General features: G+C 36.8%; 1 protein-coding gene across 1 annotated transcript in view; it reads left to right on the top strand.

The window, feature by feature from the left end:
• The window catches only part of LOC125239514 (cytochrome P450 4C1-like), a 60,207-nt gene that overhangs the window by 42,486 nt on the left and 4,146 nt on the right, over positions 1-13,575 (top strand). The window contains exons 6-9 of the mRNA XM_048147128.1: positions 7,530-7,729; positions 8,701-8,752; positions 9,188-9,392; positions 11,322-11,346. Of these exons, the coding sequence (XP_048003085.1) occupies positions 7,530-7,729; positions 8,701-8,752; positions 9,188-9,392; positions 11,322-11,346 (482 nt within the window). The remainder of the gene's footprint in view (positions 1-7,529; positions 7,730-8,700; positions 8,753-9,187; positions 9,393-11,321; positions 11,347-13,575) is intronic.

Genomic DNA, 13,575 nt, shown 5'->3' on the forward strand with positions numbered 1-13,575 from the left:
TAGTATGTTGGAATTCTGAATCCATATGAATCTGCAAATATCTCGAAGTTGCGTTTTAGCCGACCAGAACAACTGACGTTTAAATTTTGGGAGGTCTTCATTGATGTATATGGGTTTTTGACTTCCGTTTGCATAAGTAGATGTGGCTGTTAAGGAGTGGGGTCTTTCTAGCTTGTAGCCACTTCTCCCGTGTGGTCCTGCACTTCAGCTTGACGACAACGGGCTGCGGCTTGCCTTCGCCCGCCTTTTCTCGGCCGACCCTCGATGCATATTTTATGTCGTCAGGATTTAAATTAAGTTTTTTCGCTACTTCTTTCACTATTTCGGTTGTATTCTCCCCGGTGTTTTTTTCTAAGCCTATTATTTCCACGTTTTTCTCCTTTTTTTGCTGTTCCAGTTCCATAATCCGCTCTTCTAAAGCTTTATTGCATTTTTCAAGGTAGGTATTCTTTTGTTCGAGAGCTTTCATCTTTTTATCTGTTACTTCTTTATGTTCTATCAGCGTCTGGTATTTTTCAGAGTAAAAGTCCACTGTATCCTTTAGCTCGTCTAACTTTTTTCGACGTTATAAATCGCATCCAACTTGCTATTTACTTCCTTAATCACCGCTTCCAGTGAGGTTTCTCCTGGTTTGTATTCAATTTTTCCTTACTTCCGTCCTGCCTGGGTCCTGAAGGACTGCCAGACTCCTTCCGGAAACAATCCTCACATCTGTCCTTCCTCGCGCACCTTTTATGAAAGATACCATCACAAGATTTGCACTTCACTGTATCATCTTTTGTAGAAGACACGAATTGTTTGCACTTTTTGCACTGCACCATTGTTTTTATTCAATATTTCGTAAACGTAAACACACAAGCTACACACGTCCACTCGCTGAGCGCGCTCGCGGGGAATTGGTTATATTATTTATTAAGAGCGTTATAACATTTCGGCGTCGGGCGAAATTAGGTATTTTACCCGCCGCGCGAGCCCAATATGCCGACCCTTTCTAGCACGTCTTATCACTCGCTCGCACTACAATAATGGACAAAACAATCTTGATCCTTTCTATGGAATTTTGATAACAACCACAATCTACTATCTCGATATAAACTTTTGGTTTCTAATAAACATTATTTTGTACGAAAATACGAGAATATAGCGCGAAATAATATAAATTTATTTAAAAAATTAAAGTAATAATTATAAAAGTAGATCCCATCCCAAATATTTGCTTTTGTTATATGATAAGTATTAGAGTAAAGTATAATTATATTAATATGATGATAAAATAAGACAAATACAATTCTAATTACTTCAAGGTGGTGCTCAGGGTCTGATGATGGAGCCAGATGGTGGTCACCAATACCAATGAACAATATGACTATACAACTTCGTGGTTTACATGTCATTCTAGCATTTTCACTTTCACATTTCAAGTGCATATACCACGAGTATAGGTTTTCGGGTGTGCTGATTTAAAAATTAATGACCGATTTGGAATCTGACATTGCTGACTGGCACTTTGACACAAAAGTCGTCATGGGTGTCGTTAAATAGGTTTTAGGGGGTGCTGATTCCAAAATTAATGGCCAATGTGGAATCTGACATTGCTGACTGTCACTTTGACACAAAAGTCGTCATGGGTGTCGTCAAATAGGTTTGCGGGGGTGCTGATTCCAAAATTAATGAACAATGTGGAATCTGACATTGCTGACTGTCACTTTGACACAAAAGTCGTCATGGGTGTCGTAAAATAGGTTTTAGGTGGTGCTGATTTCAAAATTAATGACCAATGTGGAATCTGACATTGCTGACTGTCACTTTGACACAAAAGTCGTCATGGGTGTCGTCAAATAGGTTTGCGGGGGTGCTGATTCCAAAATTAATGAACAATGTGGAATCTGACATTGCTGACTGTCACTTTGACACAAAAGTCGTCATGGGTGTCGTAAAATTGGTTTTAGGGGGTGCTGATTCCAAAATTAATGACCAATGTGGAATCTAACATTGCTGACTGCCACTTTGACACAAAAGTCATCATGGGTGTCGTAAAATAGGTTTTAGGGGTGCTGATTCCAAAATGAATGACCAATTTGGAATCTGACATTGCTGACTGTCACTTTGACACAAAAGTCGTCATGGGTGTCGTAAAATAGGTTTTAGGGGGTGCTGATTCCAAAATTAATGACCAATGTGGAATCTGACATTGCTGACTGTCACTTTGACACAAAAGTCGTCATGGGTGTCGTCAAATAGGTTTCCGGAGGTGCTGATTTGAAAATTAATGACCGATTTGGAATCTTGACATTGCTGACTGTCACTTTGACACAAAAGTCGTCATGGGTGTCTTCAAAAAGGTTTCCGGGGGTGCTGATTCCAAAATTAACGACTATTTTGGAATCTCACGGTGCTAATTGTAATTTTGACACAAAAGGAATCATGGGTGTTGTCAAAAAGTTTTTAGGGGGCACTGATTCCAAAATTAATGAAATGATTTAAAAAGTAATGACCGATTTGGAACCTGACATTGCACAGTACCCCTGGAAAGGAAACCTATTTGACGACACCCATAACGACTTTTATGTCAAAGTGACAGTCAGCAATGTCAGATTCCAAATTGATCATTAATATTGAGATCAGTACCCATGAAAACCTATTTGAAGACACCCATGATCACTTTTGTGTCAAAGTGACAGTCAACAGTGTCAGATTCCAAATTGGTCATTAGTTTTCAAACACCTCCGGATACCTATTTGACGACGCCCATGACGACTTTTGTGTCAAAGTGACAGTCAGCAATGTCAGATTCCAAATTGGTCACTAATTTTGGAATCAGCAACCCCTAAAACCTATTTTACGACACCCATGACGACTTTTGTGTCAAAGTGACAGTCAGCAATGTCAGATTGAACATTGGTCATTAATTTTGGAATCAGCACCCCCTAAAACCTATTTTACGACACCCATGACGACTTTTGTGTCAGAGTGACAGTCAGCAATATCAGATTGAACATTGGTCATTAATTTTGGAATCAGCACCCCTAAAACCTATTTTACGACACCCATGACGACTTTTGTGTCAAAGTGACAGTCAGCAATGTCAGATTCCACATTGGTCATTAATTTTGGAATCAGCACCCCCTAAAACCTATTTTACGACACCCATGACGACTTTTGTGTCAAAGTGACAGTCAGCAATGTCAGATTCCAAATTGGTCATTAATTTTGGAATCAGCACCCCTAAAACCTATTTTACGACACCCATAACGACTTTTGTGTCAGAGTGACAGTCAGCAATGTCAGATTGAACATTAGTCATTAATTTTGGAATCAGCACCTCCTAAAACCTATTTTACGACACCCATGACGACTTTTGTGTCAAAGTGACAGTCAGCAATGTCAGATTCCACATTGGTCATTAATTTTGGAATCAGCACCCCTAAAACCTATTTTACGACACCCATGACGACTTTTGTGTCAAAGTGACAGTCAGCAATGTCAGATTCCAAATTGGTCATTCATTTTGGAATCAGCACCCCTAAAACCTATTTTACGACACCCATGACGACTTTTGTGTCAGAGTGACAGTCAGCAATGTCAGATTGAACATTAGTCATTAATTTTGGAATCAGCACCTCCTAAAACCTATTTTACGACACCCATGACGACTTTTGTGTCAAAGTGACAGTCAGCAATCTGAGGTACTACATATTCGTAATCTGAAAGTAATCAAGTCAATAATTTCAGTTATTTTGAATCGACTATGATTCCGAATTATTGGTAATAGTAATGATTGTATAGATGATTAGTGATTCCTTTACATGTAATGGTAATTTACCGTTTCACTTGATTACATTACAAGTAATCTGACACCCAGTAGTGTCAGATTACAAAGTAAAATCAAGTAATCGTGTAATCCGGAATCGATTACGATTTCCCCATCTCTGGGTTTAACTAAACCAGATGGTGGTCACCAGTACCAATGAACCATATAACTATATGGTTCATTGGTACTGGTGACCACCATCTGGCTCCATCATCAGACCCTGAGTACCACCTCTTGTCAAAGGTCTTGTTGAGACGAACCCAACGAGCCTAAACACGAAGTCGTTTACTTACATGGTTCACTGGTACTGGTGACCACCTTCTGGCTCCATCATCAGATCCCGAGTACCATCTTGATGTGTCTTATCATCTTGACCGTATTGTAATTTTCACATTTTTATCATCACAACGTTGTAATACTTTAACATTTAAACATAACAAAGTATTACAAAAGCAAAGCAAATATTTACGGATCTAGGATCAAATTCGTTGGTCGCTGTTTACACACACACAATGCGAGGATAGCCCGTGTAGAAACAAGGCGTCCGACCCACACAACAATAAATATTCTCGACGTTTGCGATGAAAACTCGGAGACCAAAGCGACATACGTCTTACCTCCTCGAGCTCCGGCGCGGCACTGAAATCGCAGGCGTCCGTCGCCGGTAAAATAGCGACAGGAAGGCTAGTTTTCAAAAAATTGGCAAAAAATCATGATAAAATATTATAACGACAAATGGATAACAGCAGTTTAAGCACATTGTGCAGATTATTTATATACTAAAATAACTTCGATAACATGTAGATTTTCGGAGAAATGATCACTTGTTTCGATGTATTTTCAAGACAAAATTGAGTTCGTTTTACTTTCAATTTCTCAATTTCAAAGGATTAAATGATAAATATTGTTTAATGGGCCTTAAGTACAAGATATTTGAAACTTAAATTTACCTCATTTATGAGAGTGATCTTATCAAATTGTACATAATAAGAGCTCCGAATTCTGTGCTTCACGCGGTTTTTCCTAAACGAGCATCAGAAAAACAATCATTACTAATTGAAAAAGCTTTTTTTTTCATATGTTTTTTTATTTAACCGACAGTTAATAAGATGTTCTAACTGAAACAAGTACTTTCACTGTCTTTTAGTATGAGTAAAGTGTACAATTTTGTCGATAAATATTGTGCATTTTACAATATATCGCCTTTTTTTGTCATAGCGCTCTTAATTATAAGGGACTACCTCTACATTCCTAATGACGTTTGTTCGAAAATCACTTGGCCTAACTCATTTGGCCGAATTATGAAATGCCTAACGCTCTTTTGGCCTAACGATCATTTGGCATAGTTTAAATTTTGCCCCAAAAATGACATTACCCAGAACCGATTCGCTGTTAGAAAGGTAGGTTTAGGTTAGGTTAGAACCGTGACCTCACACAAATCCGAATCGCTTCTAAAAAAGTGGGTTTTAACAGCGTTAGGCAAAACAATATTAGGACATTTAAATTAGGCCAAATGATCATTATGCCAAAAAATATTAGGCGATCTAAAAATCGAAGAAAAAACTTTAGGAATCTAGATATACATCCTTTTTATAAGAACAGCATGCACTTACGTCCAGAACAGTGATATTTGGTGCAGTGGAATCGTTGATGATGGTCAGAACGGAACTCCTCAAATCTGAACGGCACACTTATAGTGACTTTAGTAATTTTATAAGAACAGCATGCACTTACGTCCAGAACATTGACATTTGGTGCAGTGGAACTGCTGATGAAGAGTGAGCCGCCCCTGGTTAGAGTTCCGTTCTGATAATCATTCTCATCTGTAAGTACCTACTTCAGAATCATCCAGATTTCAAAATTGGTTCAGAAATGACGGAGATATCGAATAACAAACATTAAAAAATATACAGACGAATTGATAACATAATCCAACATTTGAAAGTATTTATCACCAGAACCCCAAAGGAAGGCGGTTTTTTTTTTCTTAAAAATTATCTTATATGCACTGCCAAGGAGTGGAATTCCTTGCCGTCGTCTATATTTTCCAGCTCATATACCCAGTAACCGTAAACAGGAATCTTTTGGGCGAGCTCACTCCATCGTAGGCCACGTCTTTGCCTTTGGCTAGTCTGTGGCCAAGAGTACTTAAAAGCCCATTTATAATTTAAAAATATTTTCATATTGTAGAGGTTCACCATGTTCATAAATATTCCAAATTTCAAGTCGATAGCATTAGTACCTAGTTCTCGAGATATTTAGAAATATATTGATTTAAACTAACACGATCTTCACTCATATTATTAAATTAAAACGGGACTTAATCGCGTAAAACTTACGTTTTATATTTAACCCGACGTTTCGGACATGACATTACGTCCGTGGTCACGGGTAGACTGGCTGGGAGTTGTATCAACATCTTCTAGCTGTACGAGTTTTTCGAACTACCCGCACTTGATTGTCATCAGTCACTTTTACGCTAGGGTTGCCACTCTGCCTACATACAACACTCACGACATCCGATGGTATGGGACGGGAAGTTTTCTCACGTTTACACTTGCTAATCACTGGATTCCACGAAGATGAAATCCCTTGCCCTTCATTTTGATTGAAATTACGATGTTTCCTGATTTCAATCGCTTCACGTACTTTCCTGCTATAGTAAAGACGTTCAGTTGAAAGGACTTTGGGATTATGCAGTTCAATCCAGTGGTTCGGTCCTGACTCTAGCAAATGCTCGGAAACGTCGGGTTAAATATAAAACGTAAGTTTTACGCGATTAAGTCCCGTTTTAATTTAATAATATTTAGAAATGTCACAGAAAGACAGACAGACGGACAGAGCGTCGCCATAAGGGTTCCTTTTGTACCTTTTTGGTACGGAACCCTAAAAAGACCTGCCGACCTAGCCCAAATGACCCGTTGACGCTAGACATCGATTGAAATGCATTCTGGCCCCGTAGTCGAATGGCATTTCTCCGACGCCAAACGAAAGCGATACGCCGCTGGCTCTGTCGCGCCAATACGCAAGCGCGATAGAGATAGATATCTACTAGCGCTTCGTTTCGTGAGCGTTTCGTGAGCGATTGTGCCATTCGGCTAGCCACCCTGGCTTGGTCGCGCCAATACGGAAGAGTGATGATAGAGATAGCTTGCTACGATGACAATGTAGGCTACTAAATAGACTCATATAGAGTTTGCCACAGGAAATGATTGTATTTTGTAGTATTTGACATAAAAAAAATATTAAGGGTAAGTGTAAAAATGTATTTAGACCACGTATTTTCAATTTCAAATGTGTGTAATTTTTTATTTATTTTGGCCACCGAAAACGCTGTCAGCGACGATGAAGTGACGTCACCAAATTCGAATCTCACTGCATGTCAAAACAATCACTGACTATTGAACTTTATGCCTTCATACTTAAAAAGTCAGAAAATGTTGTTTTCGAATAGAATGACCTGATGCACAGATAATCTATAAATTAACATGACTGTGTTGTTTTCGCCTGATGAGGATTACGTAAAAGTATACTTTAAAAATATTTTTTGCTGTTTTTAAGTCGTAATAAAATATGTTAATATTTTATTTCGGTGAATTGGACAGTGCTTAATCATATAAGACAGACTTTAAAAAAGGGTCAAGTAGCCTATTATCATGAGCGTTTGTACATTTGGCCACAAAAAAACACAAATATTTTTTTTAACCTTTTATTTCAGAGACGGCCATAAACACACCAATAAACACGCAAAAGTACCCCGACCACTACTACCTCCTGACTGCAATCGACGAATGCACACAACTGCTGGCCAAGCGAGTCTTGCAGCCCTGGCTACACCCGGACATTATCTTCGAAAGACTGCCGGCGTACAAGAGGTTCCAAGAGCATCTGCAACGCGCTTATAGGTTTTTGGAGGAGGTATTCATCATTCTTATACAATGAAGTCTTAAAACTGTATGGAAATTGAACAGATTGTCATTAGGTATCTTAACATCTAAAAGAAAAGACGCGTCTATTGAACGGATTTCCATGCGTTTTTCGGCTACCAATAGGGTACAATAGGGTAATTTGGTTTTTGCTTGAAATATTGAGTCTTTTCAGAATAATTCGAAATCTACAAGAAGAAGACGAGTCTGTCTATTGGTTCACTATATGCTCAAAAATTTGAACGGGTTTCCTTCCATGCGGTTGCCAGCTATCAATAGGGTTATTCTCGGGGAAGGTTTAGGGTTTACCGGTGCGAAGCGAACGGGTAGCTCCAATAACGCGTACATTTTAAAAAGAGGTATTTAGTGAATATATAACTATTGGCTGTCATAGAATTCTTAGATATAGCCTGTCAACCAAATTTTGGCAGTAGCAATGTACATCAAACTAAAGTATGATATCCCTATGAAACGTACAAAAACCAGCAATGTACGTCGAACAGCCACAGATATTTTTTTTTCAAGGGGCTCGCTCCTTCCTTACGAATTAGATAATGTATTAAAAAGGGACGGATATGTGCTAGTTATTTCTCTTTTTGGTAGGACGGAGATTTCCATAGATAAGATACAAATGACACGCGAACTTCCACCGATTTTCAAAACTAGTGTTGCTAGCCCGCGATTTTTCAAATTTGCCGCCTTTTTCTAGTGACAAGATTTGGTTGACGGTCTATATATAGCACTTCAGTTTTCGAGTTTAGTTCGTGAAATGGCCATGTGGCGCTAGTAGTATAATAACGGTAGACGTGCGCTCATTTGCGCGAAAATAAATACGATTAAGTGTTCATTCTGTTCGAATTTATTATTTAAATTGATAATTGTATAAACATTAAACAGGTATGAAAAAGCATTTTTTATAATTTAAAAAAAATCTCGTGATTAATCTAATTTTTAAACTTTCAGATTATACAAAACAAAAAGGAAAAAATGTCTGAACGTGGAATTAAGAATTTCAGTAAGTAAATAACTTATATCAGTTACTAAACTCCATTTATGTACCCATTTTTTATGCCAAATTATTTTCCCTTCCCGTTTTCTTAACAAAATGGACAACAACGATAAATTTAGTGTGTAATTTTGTTTTTTTTTAAGGTCATGTGTAATTTATGTACTTAAATTTAAAAAATAAGGATTTTTCTCACACTCACGTTTATTTGTCTAAGCCAGTTACTCAACTTGCCAATAACTATTTTTAACCCCTGACGGGGTGTTATAAGTTTGACTTGTCTGTATGTCTGTTTGTCTGTCTGTGTGTGTATCTGTCTATGGCATCGTAGCTCCCAAACGGATGAAACTTTTTAGTTTTTGTTTGAAAGCTGAGTTAGTCGGGAGTGTTCTTAACCATATACATGATACCATTTCATTAATGATTCTATTTTTAATCTTTTAGAAAACAATAAGGACGATATCTCGCACTTCATCGACGTAATAGTCCAGTCTTCCGGAGGTCTAGAGAAGGGGTACTCAGATTTGGAGCTGCGAGAGGAGTTACTAGTGTTCATGATAGCTGGGAGCGACACTTCAGCGACAGCTGTTAGCTTCACCACTGTGCTGCTGTCCCGGTATCCTGAAGTCCAGGAAAAAGTTTATCAAGAGTAAGTACGCTCAAAATTGGAACGACTATCAATAGGGTTTCGGGGAAGGTTAACCCCCTTAGTGCGTTTTCACATTATCCGATCCAATATCGGATTTAAGCCGCACTCTTTGATTTTTGCCTTTGAAATCCGTCCGACATCCGATATCGGATCGGATATAATGTGAAAACATCACTCAATAAACATTCACTATCGTTAACAAGCCGATAATAGTTATTTGTTATACAAGGGGGCAAAGTTGTATTTTAACGCCGAGTGTGGAATTGAAAAACGAGCAAGTGAAAGATTCTATAGTTGAACCACGAGCGAAGCGAGTGGTTCGAGAATAGAATCCTGAACTTGCGAGTTTTTTAACACACGAGAAGTAAAATACATTTGCACCCGAGTGTAACACAAAACTTTTCCCCTCATTATAGCGAAGAAACTACAATGCAAAAAATGCGTTTATCACTGCTTCCACAGGTGGTAAATCATTTTTATTACTAGATTCACCTACTTTTATCAATTTTAAATCAGTTAATTTGACTTTATTCAAGGTCAAATTACTTTTCCCACTAGTGGATAAAATGCGTTTTTACCCGCTGGTATTAAAGGACAAAACACGTGTTTCCGAGCTAGTGAGGGGAAAAAATTGTTTGTTCCTTTCTATCACACCAATACGTCGGAAAGGGACCAACGATTGAGGGTGTTAGGGTTTACCGATATCACCGTCAGGGATGTAGTGGACAATTTTATTTTTTTGTTTTTATTTATTTAATACTCCTTTTATTAACGACGATGATGATGGTGAGAACATTGATATTGACTGACATATAATTCTTTTATTAAGATAGCCAAATAGCCAATACATTTTACAACCTAATTTAACCCTTAAATGCATGAATTTTTCTTTTAACGAGATATTAATATATGTGATAGACAGGGAGCGTACTTTTCATGCCGATGACATTAATCTGACGTCACGCTCCGCATAGGGTGATCCCAAATACTTTTATTGTAAATTATTAATCATTAGTCGTCAATCATTTTAATCGTGTACAAATTACTTCAAATACAGTAGTCCTATATACATGTGGCATAAATAATACCTACTTGAAATGTGAAACGTGAATAAAATTATTTGATTTGTTTTTATACATAAATTTAATTAAATAGTATTGTTAACAACACATTACAATAAATACGTAGAAAAGAGAATTCCTCTCTATAACGTAAAGCACACCATCCTTCTTGCATTCATTACCATTCAAAGAAATGATTAATGACTAATGATTAATAATTTACAATAAAACAATTTGTGATTACCCTATATGGAGCGTAACGTCAAATTGATGTCATCGGCACGAAAAGTACGCTCCCTGGTGATAGACAATGGTTTTCTGACTCTGGGAAAAATAATAAAAAAAATATTTAATACAAATTTTAATACTAAATCAGTGTTAGAAGTTAAATAGGCCAAAACTTATTTATATAAATATATAATTATTAGTAAGTTTTATTTGTAAAGTTTTACTACTATTAGATAGGTACACTATTAAACATAAACTAATTACTAACTCCGAATAAATCTGCCTAAATCACATACTAAAAATCGCCATCATCCTGTTTTTTCACACTTTTCCGCCATTTCATCTTTATCCTTAAATAATAAATAGTAAATCATAATATTGTTTAATTTATTTAATTAGTTATTAAAGAATAATAAATACTGAATAATAATTAAGGTATAAATGTGATTTTGGATTGCTACATATTGAGCCACAGGCCAACAAATATATGATGCATATATACATCACCATGCATTTAAGGGTTAAAAGTGCTTATTGTAAGCCTATTTGAATAAATAATATTTTGACTTGACTTTGACTACCTCTCTTTCCTTAGACTCTAAAATGACTGATTTAACTGACCTGTAATTTTCTCCACCAGACTACAAGAAGTGTTCGGAGATAAGGTAACGGCGGCTATCAACGCGGGTATCGAAATCGACGTCCATTACCGCCGCATTTGCAAATACGCATTTTATAGGCAAACCGACCAATTTCCTAAATAAAGTTACTCACACAAAGGAAGCCTGTTTAGTTGACTAACGCACATATAGGCGCTAGAGAGTGTGAATGAAAGAAGACACTCGCTATTTGACAGTTTTTGCCACGGGGCCGCAAGAAGAGGTTGTGTCATACTGACGCGTGACGCTAAACCTAAGTGAACTCCAATCTCATTTAGCAGTTTACGTAATAATTGTGGCAAATAGGTGAAAGTTGTGCATTTTAAATTATTGTTAATAGTTTTCTACATGACTTCTGAGTACTTTTTACGTATTGTTTAGCCTGGAAATGTGTTTAAAGTGGAAATTAAAAGACAGCGGTGAAAGGCGCCATTTCGTGAGTAGATTCTATTACTGTGGTATACCACAGTAATGGTTAAAGTAGTGATATTAGTTCTTTATGCTTTATTTTAAGTATATGTGATCAGTTATATAATGTCTTACAGTTGTTTCAATCTTGATCTATTCACGCTATCAAAGAACTATTTACGTGGTATGAAAAATATTCAACAAAACCTTAATTTTTAGCAAAAACTTCATTACTGATTTCGTAGTTTCTATGAAAACCGTTAATTTGTCAATTTTTTTAAACATTGAGATAAAGTCTGATGTTTACTCACCAGTTATGTAAACTTGGTTTTAATATAAAGTTGCAATATTTTATTTTGATTTGTAATGAAAATACATCTGTATGACATTGTTTTTATTGGTCGGAATTAGATTTTATTATACTCCAATTTATGCCTATCACCGATGGTACGATCGGATAACCCTCGGTAATGGAATATATAAGAATCTATTACCGATCCATGCAATATTTGTTTGGGTCGGTAATAGGTTCCTAAAGAAGTACCTATTACCGAGCGACATATTAGTCTTGTATCAAAATATGACATTTAGAGTACCGTAAGTACAGATTTCTTAGATGAAACTGAGTCTTCTGTGGGTATTTATAAAGGAAGATAGTATAGGTATATGTATTTGTCATAATTTGTATATTCAACCGTCGGTATTAAGCTCCGAATTTTGAGATGGGTTTCTATTTACCGATGGTAGAAAAACACTGTCATTCATACCCTCGGTAATGAAATCTCAATTCGCGTTAATAGAACCGCAGCCTGTTCATTACCACGGTAATAGAAAATTTAGGTATGCTGGCTTCAATAATTATTTTATGACATATAATAAACTAAAATGATCCAAAAACTCTTCAAAACTAATAGTTCAATAAATACTCTTCCATAAAAAAAATATTTGTGGTCGTTAACGAGCTTTGATACCCTTAATTTTTTGGAATCTTTTGAAATCTTCCTGAAGTACCACGTTAATAGGCGCCATTACCTTATACTTGAAAAATACTGCTGTCTCCATAATATACATAGACGGTAGCGTTAGTATTTTAAGGTTTATAAAATGCTGTCGACAACTATTTGGAATTCGTGTATTAGTCAGAATGCGTACACACTTTTTTTGCATGAGAAAGAGTTGGTGAGCATCGGTGCTCGCACCCCACAGAATTACGCCGTAGTTTAGCCATGCGTGCGCGTACGCGTAATAAGCCGTCAAAGCAGATTCTAAATTTGTATTTATTTTTAGAACACTTAGGGCATATACAAATTTTGCCAGTTTTGATTTGATAATTTGGATGTGCGATTTCCAATTTATGCCAGAGTCTAATTTTATACCTAATAATTTAAACTCACTTACTTCTTCGATCGGGCTATCGTTAATGTCTAATTTAAGGTGCAACGGTTTTTTCTGACTTGGTTTGAATTGGATAACTTTTGTCTTTGTAAGATTTATGTCTAAGTTGTGTTCGTGTAGCCAGGCGGTAACCGTGCCAATGGTTTCTAGTAGGCGCATGTTGCATTCCGCACTATCCGAACAGCTTAATAGTATCGAAACGTCGTCTGCAAACATAACGCATTTAGTATTAATAATTTTAGGTAAGTCGTTTATGTAAGCTAAAAATAACAGGCATCCGATCACACTCCCTTGAGGTATGGAACATGAGGTAGGTCTCATTCGCGAAGTGATTGTATGCGTTTCTCCTGTAGTGTTATCGATATGTTCTAGCTGTACATATTGCTTGCGGTTTTCTAGATATGATTTGAACCATTCATGCGCGATTCCGCG

The sequence above is a fragment of the Leguminivora glycinivorella genome, chromosome 25, assembly GCF_023078275.1.
Source record: "Leguminivora glycinivorella isolate SPB_JAAS2020 chromosome 25, LegGlyc_1.1, whole genome shotgun sequence".
Classification (NCBI taxonomy): Eukaryota; Metazoa; Arthropoda; class Insecta; order Lepidoptera; family Tortricidae; genus Leguminivora; species Leguminivora glycinivorella.